This window comes from Bufo gargarizans, chromosome 7 (assembly GCF_014858855.1).
Source record: "Bufo gargarizans isolate SCDJY-AF-19 chromosome 7, ASM1485885v1, whole genome shotgun sequence".
NCBI classification, from domain to species: domain Eukaryota; kingdom Metazoa; phylum Chordata; class Amphibia; order Anura; family Bufonidae; genus Bufo; species Bufo gargarizans.
This window is the reverse complement of record NC_058086.1, coordinates 168,319,314-168,336,943: the sequence shown is the minus strand read 5'-3', so window position 1 is coordinate 168,336,943 and position 17,630 is coordinate 168,319,314. Positions and strand designations below refer to the sequence as shown.

Sequence of the window (17,630 nt, the reverse complement as noted above, 5' to 3'; positions counted from 1 at the left end):
AGTTAGATGAGCAGCGTCATTACTTGGCACGTTTCCCATTGGGGTCTCAGAGAAGCTCAGACAGTGAAGTTCAGATGAGGTGTGCTAAAATATGAATGACCTTCACCGACATGTTATGGATATTCCATCAGGGACACGTTAAAAATGAATCAAGTAATATGGGGAGAATTCTCCGTACAGCCAGCGTTTTAATTAAATAAGTTAAAAATGGACTTTGTTAACCTTTTGAGGACCACATGTTGTAAATGTGCAACGTGGGTCTAGCAGAAGCAGCTGGGGTGTAATAGAGCAATTGGGATCCTGAGGAGAAGGGAGAAGCGATTTCAGGCTTCACTTTTGCAGCCTGCGTAGACCTGTTATAGTGAATAGAGGCAGTGGCAATGTAATTGTTGGGTGCCCGCTGGCATGGTGGAGCCTAGGAGAGCCTGATCAGCTCTTTCGAGGACTAATGACACCACAGGGGGCTTATTTCCCCTAGTGGATCATATTGATGCCACAGTGACAGTGTAAAAGGGAAAAATCTAAAGAAATGATAACAGATGAATTTATTTTATTGGCAGATGGAAGAAAAAAAAATGCAAAAAAAATTAAAAATCACCTGTGCCAACCCAAACCATTGCCATAGCTATCTAATTCACCCAAGACTATACATTGTAGGTTTTAAAAAGACCGTGGGGAACCCATTGTGGTGCTGCAATTTAGGCTAGTTTTACACTAGCGCTAGACGTCTCCGGCAGGTTGTTCCAGTAGGAAACATCTTAAGGGCTCATGCACACGACTGTTGTTGTTTTGCGGTCCGTTTTTCACGGATCAGTTGTTTCGTATCTGAGTCTCTGATTTAAGTCCTCTTCTGTTCCGATATTCCACAAAACCTATCCGTATGGTTTCTGTATGCGATCCGTTTTTTGCGGATCGGAAATAGTAACTTATTAATCACCAATCACATGAGCAGTATGGGCTGGGCATAGCATTTCTACAGTATGGATGACTTGAATGGGGCCTCGGACCGCGATTTGCGGACAATAATAGGACATGCACTACTTTACTGTGCAACGTAAATATGGAAAAGGAATGCACACGGAGTACCTTCCGTTGCTTTTGCAGACCCATTGAAGTGAATGGTTCCGCATATGGTCCGCATAAAAAAAAAAAGAAAAATAGGAAAGAAAATAAGTTTGTGTGCATGAGCCCTAATGGAGATGTCTGGATCCAGCATTGCTGGACCCTGCCTGATACCAGTCAGCCCCATTAACTATAATGGGGACCGGAAGAGATACGGCTGCCACCCAGCAAATATGCCAAGAATCCAGACATCTCCGACAGGCTGCTCCCTGACAGAACAGGCTGCTCCCTGACAGAACAGGCTGCTCCCTGACAGAACAGGCTGCTCCCTGACAGAAGTATTGCGCTAGTGTGAAAGTAGCCTTATGTGTCACAAACGTTAAACGTGCAGAATCGCTGCGTGTCTGGACACTTAGGACCAAAGCACTGGTAGTTAAGGGGTTAAAATGCTGACTGCAGAAGTATTACTTTTATGTATGCTTATTATTAACGTGCAGGAAGATGCAGTAAAACATTATATTGGACAGCTCTGCTTTCACTACACCATAGACGTGCAGCTCTGCAGTGCGACACCATGCCCCGACCTGATGTCTCTCTCTCTCTTTCAGGATTTCTTGGGATCTGGGGACCCAAAAGAGACTAAGACTCTAATCACGAAGCAGGCGGACTGGGCCCGGAATATCCGTGAACCAAAAGCGGCAGCGGAGATGTATCTGTCAGCTGGAGAGCACATGAAAGCCATAGAGCTGAGCGGGGACCACGGCTGGGTGGAGATGTATGTCTGCTTCCAGACCTCACCTTTCAGTGTCATTTACCTGCAAACGGAGAATATAATTTGGGATTGCTTATTTTGCAAATCTGCAGAGTCCAGTTTTTAAGGGCCCTTTACTTCGGACGACAGAGCAGCAGTCCCTTCCCGACAATCTGCTGCTCGCTGGTGGAGGAGACCACTTTATTTACATGCTGCAATCTCCGCCAGAGTATGGGGAGGAGCAATCGCTAATGCCTTCGCTTGTCCCAATACAGACTCGTTGTTTGCCGGCAGCAGATTGTGTTTACAACGCACAGTCTGCTGCCGGCAAACGGCGATTTTTGGATTACCCGATGAACGAGCTTTTTGCAAGATGTAACTCAGGATTAGCACAGGATAAGTAATGTATGTACACAGTGACTCCACCAGCAGAATAGTGAGTGCAGCTCTGGAGTATAATACAGGATGTAACTCAGGATCAGTACAGGATAAGTAATGTATGTACACAGTGACTCCACCAGCAGAATAGTGAGTGCAGCTCTGGAGTATAATACAGGATGTAACTCAGGATCAGTACAGGATAAGTAATGTATGTACACAGTGACTCCACCAGCAGAATAGTGAGTGCAGCTCTGGAGTATAATACAGGATGTAACTCAGGATCAGTAGTAGGATAAGTAATGTATGTACACAGTGACTGCAGCAGCAGAATAGTGAGTGCAGCTCTGGAGTATAATACAGGATGTAACTCAGGATCAGTAGTAGGATAAGTAATGTATGTACACAGTGACTGCACCAGCAGAATAGTGAGTGCAGCTCTGGAGTATAATACAGGATGTAACTCAGGATCAGTACAGGATAAGTAATGTATGTACACAGTGACTCCACCAGCAGAATAGTGAGTGCAGCTCTGGAGTATAATACAGGATGTAACTCAGGATCAGTACAGGATAAGTAATGTATGTACACAGTGACTGCACCAGCAGAATAGTGAGTGCAGCTCTGGAGTATAATACAGGATGTAACTCAGGATCAGTACAGGATAAGTAATGTATGTACACAGTGACTCCACCAGCAGAATAGTGAGTGCAGCTCTGGAGTATAATACAGGATGTAACTCAGGATCAGTACAGGATAAGTAATGTATGTACACAGTGACTCCACCAGCAGAATAGTGAGTGCAGCTCTGGAGTATAATACAGGATGTAACTCAGGATCAGTAGTAGGATAAGTAATGTATGTACACAGTGACTGCAGCAGCAGAATAGTGAGTGCAGCTCTGGAGTATAATACAGGATGTAACTCAGGATCAGTAGTAGGATAAGTAATGTATGTACACAGTGACTGCACCAGCAGAATAGTGAGTGCAGCTCTGGAGTATAATACAGGATGTAACTCAGGATCAGTACAGGATAAGTAATGTATGTACACAGTGACTCCACCAGCAGAATAGTGAGTGCAGCTCTGGAGTATAATACAGGATGTAACTCAGGATCAGTACAGGATAAGTAATGTATGTACACAGTGACTGCACCAGCAGAATAGTGAGTGCAGCTCTGGAGTATAATACAGGATGTAACTCAGGATCAGTACAGGATAAGTAATGTATGTACACAGTGACTCCACCAGCAGAATAGTGAGTGCAGCTCTGGAGTATAATACAGGATGTAACTCAGGATCAGTAGTAGGATAAGTAATGTATGTACACAGTGACTGCAGCAGCAGAATAGTGAGTGCAGCTCTGGAGTATAATACAGGATGTAACTCAGGATCAGTAGTAGGATAAGTAATGTATGTACACAGTGACTGCACCAGCAGAATAGTGAGTGCAGCTCTGGAGTATAATACAGGATATAACTCAGGATCAGTACAGGATAAGTAATGTATGTACACAGTGACTGCACCAGCAGAATAGTGAGTGCAGCTCTGGAGTATAATACAGGATGTAACTCAGGATCAGTACAGGATAAGTAATGTATGTACACAGTGACTGCACCAGCAGAATAGTGAGTGCAGCTCTGGAGTATAATACAGGATGTAACTCAGGATCAGTACAGGATAAGTAATTTGTATATTAGTCACTATAGTGTAGAGTACTGTTTTTCTGATGATTATGTACAGGTCTTCTGGAGGTATCTGTGCTTCTGTAAATGTCCATAATATCTAGTATCAGTGGCAGGTTACTAGTAATGGTCCTAAATGTTATTGGACTGCTGGGTTGGTTCAGGCTGATAGACCTCCAGGGAATGACCGCCTGAGCTCACGTCCTGTAATAATTGAGTGCGGCAGGATATGCTGGTGACAGGAACACCTGCTTACTGGGCACATGGGCAGGACATTACATTACCTAAGACTGAAAATGGCTTTCAGCTGGTTTTAATTTCCGGCCTTTCTACCTGCCTCGCCCCCTGCACACACCCTTCTTCCGATGTGTCCTCTGAGGGAATCTGTATAGAGAATAACAGGCAGCCATGGTCCAGCTGCTCATGACGTTTTGGGGATATGTTTAGCCTTTTGTCCGCTGCGTACCTGGAAAACAAGTTATAATAACGGGGAACAGGAAGGTTATTTGCAGCCATTCAGCACAACAACAAAGCCGCGGCTTCCTGTCCATCCTTGTCGCTCTGCTCATCTTTTCCAGTAGGAAATGTTTGCTTGTGTTTGAGGACCAGGCTTTGTGTTGTACCTCCAGCATCCTAACGGAGCAGAGGTCAGAAGCAGGCGTAGGACCGCAGGCGCCACATTGCTGCTTGCTTTGGGACCTTAGGGCAGAATTCACACCCAGTATAGACTTGTTGAAGATATTTTTTTTTGCTACTGAAAATTCTGAATGATGTTGTTTCTGCAGCGAGTGCATGGATTTCTACGAGTCCCTTTCAGATGAATGAGATCTGTGGCATGGTGCTGAGCTGCGTACATCCATATATTCCTCTTCTGACCCAGATAATCGCACTTTCTTCTGCTTTCCTCCTAAAACCCTCCCATGAGATTTATAGGTTAATTTGAGGGGCTATAAAATTTTATAGCGGCTAAAAAGCGAGCGTTTCTTGGTAGCAGAACAGCCGTGAGGGGGAATGGGGCTCCAAAACCAACATTTTTCATTAATGTTCTTAGCAAAGAGGTCAGGCCCCAGAGAGGAATCTTTCATTAGATTTTCTGTTTGCACGCTTCTATACTTTCTCGCTGAGATGATTATATTCTTTTCTTTTTTTTTTTTACCATCTTTTTATTGCGTTCAATGTCAAAAACACATATAAAATAGAAAATAACCCCCCCCTCCCCTTACAGCCAAAGAGTCTACGCCCACAAAATCGAATAACGGTATTATCCATACATTATGTAATTTTACATTTTCCCAGTTTTTTTTTTTATGTTTTGGGGAATTTTCTTGCAAAATAAAAGTCTCGAGTAAATCTGACGACTCTTCAAGATGCTGGATATCACATTGAAATGTTTCCTTTCCTAGGAAAGCTGGGTGACAAGGAGCATGTCCGCCATTCCTAGACTCCAGAATGGAGAGTATTTCCCACTCCCATAGAGCTGCATTAAGTTGGTGGATTTACTGGAATAGCGGCCATAATGGATCATCCAATTTTTCCACTGATGACTGCATAATGGGACACATTTACTAAGGGACGTGCGACTATTTTAGGTGTAATATTGTCCCCATTTTACCCAGCTGTGCAACAATATTTAGTCGCACGGCCGGTTTTATGCCATGTTCGCCAGTTGGGCTTGATGGGTCCGTGCTGGGGCTGGGACTCCAGCTCTGGCAAATTTACTAACATTTACGTCTGAAATGTTAGGGGAAAAATTAGGCAAGCCAGGGGACTGCCACAGGTGCGCTTTAAATTATGACGAGCTGCATGCCTTGTCATAAATTGGACGAATCTTACGGCAATGCAGGGGGAAACAAAGACCGGCTTTATATGCTTTTTAAATGTTTTCCAATATGTTTACAGGCTATATTTTTTTATTTTTGGGAAAATGCGCCAACTAAAAGCCACCTCTTATCTGCAGGTTGATCGATATAGCGAGGAAGCTGGACAAAGCCGAGAGAGAGCCGCTGTCACGGTGCGCTTACTATTTCAAAAAGCTGCAGCATCATGGCTATGCGGCCGAGACGTACATGAAGATTGGGGATCTGAAGGCGCTGGTCCTGCTGCATGTGGAGACGCAGCACTGGGAGGAGGTCAGTGCCCAATCCTGTGAAGGGTTTCAGTAACTTCCCAAAGGCTAGGGCTACACTGTGACTTTACTTGTGTGACATCAAAAATGTGCGCTATTGGTCTGTGAATTGCATGCGATTGAGGCTTTGCAACTCCCTATTAGCCACAAAAAAAACTAATTTCAGATGAGTCCTAGTCGCATGCATTGAACCTTGTGCTGGAAAACATGCATCCTGGAACCAAAAATCCAGCAGATTTTGATTTTTCCCAGTTGCACCATCATCATGGGTGGCAGTGAGACCAGATTTACAATCATTACTTGCAATGTCATAATGCAACCTTGCAATCTTGGTGTGGCTGTGTAGACCTAGCTCAAATGGCTATTGGGACAGTGGGGAGAGGCAACTTTGGAGGGTGCACCACTTCTCTTGCACTAGAGAAGTGGTGCATCTTGGACAGTAGCCGCTCCCCACTGGCTCATCTGTGAGGACATCCATGAAGGATCTGTGTTTGGTCCGTATGTCTGTTTTTTGCCCATCTGAATTTCACGGACCCTGCTCAGCTGAAAATCTATTTCCAGACTGTTTTTTTTTTAGCAACGATTCGTGAAACAAGGATGAAACCCAGATGGGGTCCTCGTTGTGTCCGTGTTTTTTCATGGACCCATAGTCTCTAATGTACATGAGGGATCCATGAACATGGACAGAAATAAAGCATTAATCCATGACTTGACCATGGACTGTGGAAATTCACAGATCTGTGAATATACACCTTAAAATTAACAGCGGTTACTGTCCATGCAGAATATGGACTGCACACGTCCGTGATTCACTGACGCGTGAATAAGGCCTAGCAGTGAATGTCCTGGTGACAGACTCCTTTTAAGATGAGAAGTTGAGAATGCTGTCTGTCCATGTCTGGCAGAATCAGGACGAGAGCCATGTGGCCATCCCGTCTGTTTCTGGCTTTAGGGCATCATGTTAATATTTTATCAAACCTTCCTGTCCTCTTTGCTGTGAACCATACACTGTCGCTGTCTATCTCCAGGCATTTGCTTTAGTAGAGAAATATCCAGAATATAAGGATGAGGTCTACGTTCCATACGCGCAGTGGCTGGCAGAAAATGACCGGTTTGAGGAAGCGCAGAAAGGTATGTTACCATGGAGATTCTGCGATCTATACTGGGAATGGCTGCTCCATGCAATGTGTATTAAACTCTCTCACCATCTATTTTCCTTTTAATAGCCTTCCACAAAGCTGGTCGCCAGGATGAAGCTGTCAGGGTACTGGAGCAGCTTACCCACAATGCCGTAGTGGAGAGCAGATTTAACGACGCATCGTATTATTACTGGATGCTGTCTATGCAGTGCCTCGATATTGCACAAGGTGGGAGGCGTCCGTAATAGTTTCCTACTATGCAAGTTGTGTATTAGACTTTGCTCCTCACATGGTGATGATTATAGGACTGATGCTGCAAGAAGGGTGGGGGGGTATTGTTTGCTCATGCATTGCTCGTCCATACAGGCTGCTCTATAGGTGGGACACATCTATTGCTCTATATGGATGTATTCCATGTATCTGGCAGTATGGAGAAACCGGTTTTAGCACTGGTATTATTGTACAAGTGACTCTGAATCCATTTTCTATTGGGAGTCACATGTTCGTAGCTATGCTACTTATTTTCTAGATTTGATGATGTGCCTTATATCCATCGCCCGATGGGAATCCACTCCCCCTTTGTGCAAGAACATCCCATTTAGGAGGCTAAATTAAGTAGCAGCACGCGCCATTCCACTTATGCACCATTGGATGACGTTACGTGCGTTGTGCATGCCTGGGCCCTCAAGTTACATTATGGGAGTTGTAGTTTTTAACACCCAAACATAGAAAGAAGGAAGTAGAACAAATGGTGCACAATAAAAAAAGGAATATGTGCCTAAGGCCTCATGCACACGGCTGCAAAAGATGCGGACAAGAATAGGCATTTATATTGAAGGCTGTCTGTGCCGTTCCGCAAATTGCAGAACGCGCACGGACACCATCCGTGTTTTGCAGATCCGCAATTTGCGGACCGCAAAACACACAACGGTCATGTGCATGAGGCCTTAACCGGATTGTCTGACTGGATTATTTTTACCATCACATTATACACTGCTTGTTTTCATGGTTACGAACCACCCTGCAACCCAGCAGCGGTGGTCGTTCTTGCACACTATAGGAAAAAGTGCCATCCTCTCTGGTGGCCTGGACCGTGGGAGCACACACAGGCACGCATGCGCAGCAGCTTCTGTTGCAACTGCCTCATATCTGCGCTGCAGCGGTGGTCGTAACCCCTGGAAATGAACAGTGTATAATGTGATGGAAAAATGAATCCAGCCGGCAAAGGAAGCAATATGGAGAATCACTATACATTGTGCCTTGTATTAACTTTCTCTACATGATAAATGCCATTTGCTGAAGTGACACAACCCCTTTAAGGTTGATAATCATATTCGTGGACTTGGGAAAATCGCCTTTAAACCTTCCATTTATTCAGTATAAAGGAACATGTCCGTCTATTAACTGAGATCAAAGAGATCATTTGTTGAATTTTAGTCTAAAATCTGTAGGTTTTACAGGAAGCTTCATGTGGTGTTAATGACTCGGTGTTTATTCCTTCCTGTAGATAATGAGGAGAAGCAGGATGCCATGCTGCACAAGTTTCACTATTTCCAGCATCTGGCCGAACTTTATCATGTCTACCACTCCATCCAGAGATACACCGTGAGTCACTGGTCAAGGCACAGCACACAGTAGGGGTGGCTGCTGTATAAGGCCTCACGACGGTTGTGTGTTTTGCGGTTCGCAAATTGCTGATCCGCGCAAGACACGGATGGCGTCTATGTGCGTTCCACAATTAGCTTTTTTATATAATTAATTGCATATATATATATTTCTTTTGCAGACCACGGAACAGAGCAACGGATGCGGACAGCACACGGGGTGCTGTCCGCATCTTTTGCAGCCCCGTTGAAGTGAATGGGTCCGCATCCAAGCAGCAAAAACTGCAGCTCAGATGCGGACCAAAACAACGGTCGTGTGCATGAGGCCTAAGGCTACTTAGACACTAGTGTTTTTGCTGGATCCGGCAGGGATCAGCAAAAACGCTTCTGTTACTGATAATACAACCGTCTGCATCCGTTATGAACGGATCCGGTTGTATTATCTTTAATAGCCAAGACGGATCCATCATGAACTCCACTGAAAGTCAGTGGAGGACGGATCCGTTTTCTATTGGGTCTGAGAAAACGGATCCGTCCGTATTGACTTGCATTGTGGGTCATGCCAGATCTGTTTTGCTCCGCATCCCATTACGGAAAGAAAACCGCAGCTTGCTGTGGTTTGCTTTCCGGTATGGGAACACAACCAAACGGAGCGCGTTTTGGAGCATTACGTTCTGTTCAGTTCCGTTTTGTCCCCATTGACAATGAATGGGGACAGAACGGAAGCATTTTTCTCTGGTATTGAGAATCTATGACCGCAAGTGTGAAAGTAGCCTAACTACAACTACCAACATCATCTGGGGAAAATCCTAATGTGTTCTTGTAGTTATACAGTTGTGGGGTTCATCAAAAGTGACCTGCTTTCTCCTAGAGCCCCACAGAGATCCCCGCAGGTGCTGCACTGCAGAGTAATGCTAATAGGATTTATTTCAAGGGAACCTGTCATGTTGTACCTGCAGGCAGCATGTTATAGAGCAGGAGGAGCTGAGAAGATTGATGTAGAATTTGTGTGAACTAGTGTTTTGTTAAAGGTGTTATCCCACAATTATTGTGGAAAAATCAGACATCATATTGAACTCGACAATCTCTTTCTAACAAAGCTAGCACAAGCCCTGTACCTCACATGGATCCAGAGATCTCACTATTCATTTCTGTTGATTTGCTTCATTTCTATCAAGCTGGCAGCTCAGGGGAGTGTTTCCTTTCTGCTGGCAGCTCAGGGGAGTGTGTCCTTTCTGCTGGCAGCTCAGGGGTGTGTGTCCTTTCTGCTGGCAGCTCAGGGGTGTGTGTCCTTTCTGCTGGCAGCTCAGGGGTGTGTGTCCTTTCTGCTGGCAGCTCAGGGGTGTGTGTCCTTTCTGCTGGCAGCTCAGGGGTGTGTGTCCTTTCTGCTGGCAGCTCTCTCCCTATCAGAGCTCCGGAGGCAGCTGATGGATGAGACTGAGCATGTGCAGCCATCTCAGTGAGTCAGGCTAAGAAATAAAAAAAATAAAAAAGCAGCAGGTGACGCCACAAAGACGCATTTTATTAAATAATTCAGCGGCTATTCTACATTTTTAATTACATGCAATTACAAAAGTGTACAGATCCAGGTGCTGGTTTGAAAACTGTAGATTATTTTTTGTGGGAAAATCCCTGCTTTTTCTATACTTAGGACCACTCATTGGACTCCTATCAGTGATTGCCATCCTTCCCATTATGAGTACACCTATAGAGACGGCTGTCAGTCACTGACTAGGACCGCCCTCTGGACTCCTATCTGTGATTGCCAGCCTTCCCATTATGAGTACACCTATAGAGACGGCTGTCAGTCACTGACTAGGACCGCACTCTGGACTCCTATCTGTGATTGCCAGCCTTCCCAATATGAGTACACCTATAGAGACGGCTGTCGGTCACTGACTAGGACCGCCCTCTGGACTCCTATCTGTGATTGCCAGCCTTTCCATTATGAGTACACATATAGAGACTGCTGTCAGTCACTGACTAGGACCGCCCTCTGGACTCCTATCAGTGATTGCCAGCCTTCCCATTATGAGTACACATATAGAGACTGCTGTCAGTCACTGACTGGGACCGCCCTCTGGACTCCTACCGGTGATTGCCAGCCTTCCCATTATGAGTACACCTATAGAGACGGCTGTCAGTCACTGACTAGGACCGCCCTCTGGACTCCTACCGGTGATTGCCAGCCTTCCCAATATGAGTACACCTATAGAGACTGCTGTCAGTCACTGACTAGGACCGCCCTCTGGACGCCTATCAGTGATTGCCAGCCTTTCCATTATGAGTACACCTATAGAGACGGCTGTCAGTCACTGACTAGGACCGCCCTCTGGACTCCTATCAGTGATTGCCAGCCTTTCCATTATGAGTACACCTATAGAGACGGCTGTCAGTCACTGACTAGGACCGCCCTCTGGACTCCTATCAGTGATTGCCAGCCTTTCCATTATGAGTACACCTATAGAGACGGCTGTCAGTCACTGACTAGGACCGCCCTCTGGACTCCTAAGCATAGAGTGAGCAGCATGCCGATTTATGTTGGCATTTTCTCTGCTGATTTCACCCCTTGTAATGCATAGTCAAATCTAAATGTAAATCCTGCAGATTTAGCGGGGATACAATGCACGTTCCACAGTTTACCTCCCATGTGTACTCTGGAGCGGTTTAGTTTTACTGACTTTTCATTCTTCTCTCATCATGTGTTTTATTTCAGGATGAACCGTTCAGTTCTCACTTACCAGAAACCTTGTTCAATATCGCCAGGTTCCTGCTGCACAGTCTGACCAAAGAAAGTCCTCTGGGCATATCCAAGGTGTATCCTTTATGGCAGATCAGTGCTATCTGTGTATCCCAGCTCTAAATTCTAGCAATCATCATCTCTGCCGTTCGCCTCCTTGACTCGAGGCACCAGGAACACTTTGTACACATTGGCCAAACAGAGCAAGGCCCTGGGCGCTTATAAACTTGCCCGGCATGTGTATGAGAGACTCCAAGGCCTCCGAATTCCCAGCAAATTCCAGGAGCCCATTGAGCTGGGAATTCTCACTATCCGTTCCAAGCCGTTCCATGACAGTGAGGTAAGAGCTGGAAATTGTGTAATACATTTTCACCTACAGGGTGCGCTGTCTGCAATGACCATGAGCGTGATTGCAGATCCACCGTAGACTGTTATTCAGTTCCATAAGCAGAAGTTTGCAGTTGTTCTATGAAACTGGCCCCTAATCAACTGGTATGGGAACCAACGTGTAACAGAAGTGCCAGGTCCTAGAATTGCCCCTCGTTGTGGCTTTTCTCCCTGTTAACGAGGACCTGTTAGTGAAATAACAGTTTGGAAGCATCTTTTCGGATAACTCCGCTTTGGGCTGTTCCTCTGTTTATTCCTTTTGGAAATATATATAAATAATTTCACAACTGGTTGTTACCAGTCCTGGGCTTGTCCCTGCACAGTCTGACACTGTCTGCTCTGGGCTGACTTTGCTAAACTGTGTAGGAACTCTTTAATTTGACAGGGGGAATGGTATCAACCAGTTGTTAGCGTATTCATACATTTCCAGGAGGAATACCAGAGAAACGGCACACGGCAGAGTCCTAAGGAAAGATGCTCCAGAATTATTGAAGGTATTTGCTAAAGCAGACATGTCAGGGGCGGTGACACAATAAGGTCACTTGCATGGTACCTGTATGGCGGCACACAAAGTCATGGACCTGTAGGCTGTCTGTCGACCATTGTGCATTGTCATTTTGAAAACAATCCATGAGAAAAAAAGTCTTTGCATCACTCTGTATAAAATTGGATGTACGGCATGGGCCCATAGAAGGCTGCGTTGCATGTGAAGGATACGTTATGTAATATGGCCACGTGGAGCCCTGCCTGAGATTGGTAACCCTAATGGGGTAGTGGGTGCCTTGACTGTGTATGGCTAAAAGGACAAATAAATCATTTGCCGCCATTTATTTCACAAGTGGAAGAAGTTTAAAGGGGTTGTCCAGGTTCAGAGCTGAACCCGGACATACCCTTATTTTCACCCCGGCAGCCCGACTGAGCCTGGCATCGGAGCATCTCATGCTCCGATGCGCTCCCGTGCCCTGCGCTAGATCGCGCAGGGCACAGGCTCTTGTGTTTACAATAACACACTGCCGGGCGGTAACTTCCGCCCAGCAGTGTGTTCGGTGACGTCACCGGCTCTGAGGGGCGGGCTTTAGCTCTGCCCTAGCCGTTTTACTGGCTAGGGCAGAGCCAAATCCCGCCCATCAGTGCTGGTGACTTCACCGGGGTTCCTGTCAGCCCCATAGAGAGCCCGGTACGTCACCGGAACTCAGAAAAATGCCTTTGCCCTGCGCGATTTAGCGCAGGGCAAAGGAGAGCATCGGAGCATGAACTGCTCCGATGCTCATGTCAGGGGGGCTGCCGGGGTGAAAATGGAGGTATGTCCAGGTTCAGCTCTGAACCTGGACAACCCCTTTAATAGAACCCTGGTCATTGGCTGATAATCTACTACCGCTCAGGTCTTGCAGTTGTTGGCAGAATTAAGTGTACTACTTGGCAGCCTGAGCTATAGAATGGGGGATATATGCTTCATCGCTCTGCGTTTTATTCCTGATCACGAAAAAGTGTGGGGTCAGTGTCCCCGGACAGTAAACCTCTGATGCCATTCAGGCTGCACGTACACTTCTTCCACATGCTTCACAAATGTACTATACCAGGCATGCTCAACCTGCGGCCCTCCAGCTGTTGTAAAACTACAACTCCCATAATTCCCGGACATCCTACAGCTATCAGCCTACAGAAGGGCATGGTGGGAGTTGTAGTTTTACAACAGCTGGGGGGCCGCAGGTTGAGCATCCCTGTATTATACTATGTAGCAGTAACGCCTGACCACAAGGGGGCACCATACTACCAGCTGCTCCTATTCTTCACATTGTCAGACGGGCTGGCGTGTTATCTCCTTCACTTACAGAGGTCCCTCCACATGGAACAGGATGGCAGACATGGAGTCAGGCTGTGACTATGGGTGCTGTGGATTTCTTTCTCTCTGGTGATGACAGCAGCTCTCTTGCATTTTGCTGAGCTGTATACCTTTGCTATAATATGTAAAATTGCAGCTACACTCTTATTGGGTTGTCCAGCCAGACATAGGTTTGCATTGGAGCTGCATACATAAATCGATTTGCTATTTTAGATGCAAAAATTGGTTGCAACATGCACAGACAATCTCATGTGCAGCAGTAACATCCTCCATGAGGCTCACAAAAAGTGAAAGGCTCCCTATCCCTTTAACTAAGGTCAGAGCGGGGACGTGAATCGTCTTTCACGGATCTGCACGCTTCCCGGCTTTATGATGTTAAAGGGCCTGTTTAATGCTAACGTAAACACTGTCATCTGTGCCGCACTTAGCAAAATAAACGGCTGGAGCTCACCTAGAATAAATCATTATGTAATTAGGCCATGGCAGGGAGGGGGTTAATTTTTGCAGAAGTGCACATCTGTTTCCAGTAAGCGTTCCCAGTTGCCAGAGAATTACACAGGAGATTTTTAAGGTCATAAAGAACCGCTGCGGTGCGGCCTGCGTCTCGTCTCGTAGTAACGCTACGTCCAAGGTCCCGACTGCGGTTTCTGATTTATATGGAGATTTGTGCGCTTTCATATGTGGCTCTATAATATCAGGCTGCAGAGAACAAGCCCCGGAGCAGCCTGACACGACAGGCACGATGAGAGTTGTTGTTTCCCTATAGGAGCATCCATCATTTGCTGATTTAACTGATTGAATTGATTCCACGGGAACTACTTACCCCATCATCCTGTGTAATATTGATCTTAATAGTGGACCTGGGTAAGACGCCCCAAGTGGCTCTGTTTCTACATTTGGATGTAATGAATGATTTGCAGCAAATGTTGAACCATTGTTATGACCCTCCAGAGCCGTTCATCTCACCCTTGGCATGTCTGGTCAGTGACGCCGGTCAGCAGGAGTAGTAGTCTCCTGACTCTAGAGGGGGAGATGAACGGCCATCCTTCCTCACTGCTAAGCCCAGACATTGAAATTGACAACTATGGGTTTATCTGCATCCGTCTATGGAACGCATCGGTGCAGTCTTCCTGCAAAAGAGGCCAAAAAAGGAGCAGCACTGTTTGCCCCTGAACGATGAGCTCACGTGTGTATCATGGCTATTGGGATAAACATGTCAGACCAGTCTGGCAGCAGACAACACACGGCAGTAAGTAATTACAGTGGAAAGTGCCTCCGGATCATTGGAGACACTTCCGGGCCAGGTGTTATGACAGCTGATGATCTGTAATACGAGGGGGGGTTCAATGAATTTTCTGAAAACATTTTACTTATTACTTTTCAATGTAATCCCCCTTGACTTCAACACACTTCGCCTCCATTGATCAGATGCCCTCAGAATAGGAGACATCTTGCTGTTGAAGGAAACTTCTTACCGCCCCTCTGACTGCATTATCATCAGGGAATCGTTCTCCACGCAGACATTTCTTCAGGTTCCGAAAGAGAAAGTAATGACTGGGAGCCAGGACTGGCCTGTAGGGTGGTTAATGACTGGGCGCCAGGCCTGGACTGTGGGGCGGACGGTTAATGACTGGGTGCCAGGCCTGGACTGTGGGGCGGACGGTTAATGACTGGGTGCCAGGCCTGGACTGTGGGGCGGACGGTTAATGACTGGGAGACAGGCCTGGACTGTGGGGCGGACGGTTAATGACTGGGAGACAGGCCTGGACTGTGGGGCGGACGGTTAATGACTGGGAGACAGGCCTGGACTGTGGGGCGGACGGTTAATGACTGGGAGACAGGCCTGGACTGTGGGGCGGACGGTTAATGTCTGGGAGACAGGCCTGGACTGTGGGGCGGACGGTTAATGACTGGGAGACAGGCCTGGACTGTGGGGCGGACGGTTAATGACTGGGAGACAGGCCTGGACTGTGGGGCGGACGGTTAATATCTGGGAGACAGGCCTGGACTGTGGGGCGGACGGTTAATGTCTGGGAGACAGGCCTGGACTGTGGGGCGGACGGTTAATGACTGGGAGACAGGCCTGGACTGTGGGGCGGACGGTTAATGACTGGGAGACAGGCCTGGACTGTGGGGCGGACGGTTAATGACTGGGAGACAGGCCTGGACTGTGGGGCGGACGGTTAATGACTGGGAGACAGGCCTGGACTGTGGGGCGGACGGTTAATGACTGGGAGACAGGCCTGGACTGTGGGGCGGACGGTTAATGACTGGGAGACAGGCCTGGACTGTGGGGCGGACGGTTAATGACTGGGAGACAGGCCTGGACTGTGGGGCGGACGGTTAATGACTGGGAGACAGGCCTGGACTGTGGGGCGGACGGTTAATGACTGGGAGACAGGCCTGGACTGTGGGGCGGACGGTTAATGACTGGGAGACAGGCCTGGACTGTGGGGCGGACGGTTAATGACTGGGAGACAGGCCTGGACTGTGGGGCGGACGGTTAATGTCTGGGAGACAGGCCTGGACTGTGGGGCGGACGGTTAATGACTGGGAGACAGGCCTGGACTGTGGGGCGGACGGTTAATGACTGGGAGACAGGCCTGGACTGTGGGGCGGACGGTTAATGACTGGGAGACAGGCCTGGACTGTGAGGCGGACGGTTAAGCTTCACGAAGCCGCAGTCCCTTGTGATTTGCGAGACTTGTGAGCTGGCACATTGTCGTGAAGCAGCAACACCTGCCGACAACTTCCCACGCGTTTCTCTTTGATTGCATCATGTAATGCCTTCATGGTTGAAGCAGAGGTGTCTCCAGTAATTGTTGTTCTGTGTGGCATGAATTCTAGTAAAACGCCTTCTGTATCCCGAAAAACTGCTGCCATGATCTTTCCAGCTGACGGCTGCACACAGCATTTCTTTGGAGTTGGTTACCCTTGTGCTACCATTGCATGGAATCTCGTTTGGTCTCAGGATCATGGTGGTGGCCCATGTTTCATCACCCGTAATAATTTAAGAATAGAAGTCTCCTGCATTTTCTCTAAGCGTGTCTAAATTCTCTTGGCTAAATTGCTGGTGACAAGTTTTTTGCTCAGGCGTCAACATTTGTGGCACCCACCAGAAACTGACCTTTGACATCATCAAAACATCATGATTATACTGGAAACTGTGCCTAATTCATGAGTAATAACACTGACTTCGACCCAACCAGGGGCGGGATTGGCCATAGACTCTATAGGGAAATCTCTCGATGGGCTGATGCCCAGGGGACCACTCAAGACCTTTTGATGGCCGTAGGCCAGGTACATAATGATCTGGTGCTCAACGGCCGCAGGTGCCCTTCTGAACTCAACTGTATTACCGTCCTCATGACGGTGATACAGTTGGGGACTGTGGCTGGGGCGGCAGTATTTTGTACTGCCCTGTGGTATTTGGTTCTGCTGGGGCAGTATTCTGTGCTGCACTACAGTATTGCAGGCCCAGCCTACTTCAGTTGTCCCAGTCTACATGTTTGGCCTGTCTTCTGTTAATTTGGACCCACCTACAACATGGAGCCACTTTTTTTTTTTTTTTTTTTTTTTTTTTTTTTTTCCAGGGCCACTTTAACTTCCCAATCCTCCTCTGGACCCCGACGATCTTCCAAAATCATGGCCTCCACTTTTACACACATTGCTGGGCTCTCCCTCATTTCTCATGTCTTCTTCCTGCAGGAGCTCGTCCCCATGTGTTACCGATGCTCAACCAACAATCCTTTCCTGAACAACCTGGGGAACGTCTGCATCAACTGCAGGCAGAGGTTTATCTTCTCTGCATCCTCCTATGGTGAGTTTTCCTGAGCTGGTCTGGAAAAGGCGACGGTATAGTATATATCACTATAGGCACTGCATGGCAGAAATGGTGGAGAATAAATATATATAA

At 47.1% G+C, this 17,630-nt stretch overlaps 1 protein-coding gene across 1 annotated transcript in view; it reads left to right on the top strand.

Annotated features, from left to right (window-relative positions):
• Window positions 1-17,630, top strand: part of IFT122 (intraflagellar transport 122) — a 51,267-nt gene that overhangs the window by 21,245 nt on the left and 12,392 nt on the right. The window contains exons 18-25 of the mRNA XM_044301326.1: window positions 1,671-1,837; window positions 5,834-6,005; window positions 7,030-7,132; window positions 7,228-7,368; window positions 8,648-8,745; window positions 11,461-11,561; window positions 11,659-11,824; window positions 17,423-17,534. Of these exons, the coding sequence (XP_044157261.1) occupies window positions 1,671-1,837; window positions 5,834-6,005; window positions 7,030-7,132; window positions 7,228-7,368; window positions 8,648-8,745; window positions 11,461-11,561; window positions 11,659-11,824; window positions 17,423-17,534 (1,060 nt within the window). The remainder of the gene's footprint in view (window positions 1-1,670; window positions 1,838-5,833; window positions 6,006-7,029; window positions 7,133-7,227; window positions 7,369-8,647; window positions 8,746-11,460; window positions 11,562-11,658; window positions 11,825-17,422; window positions 17,535-17,630) is intronic.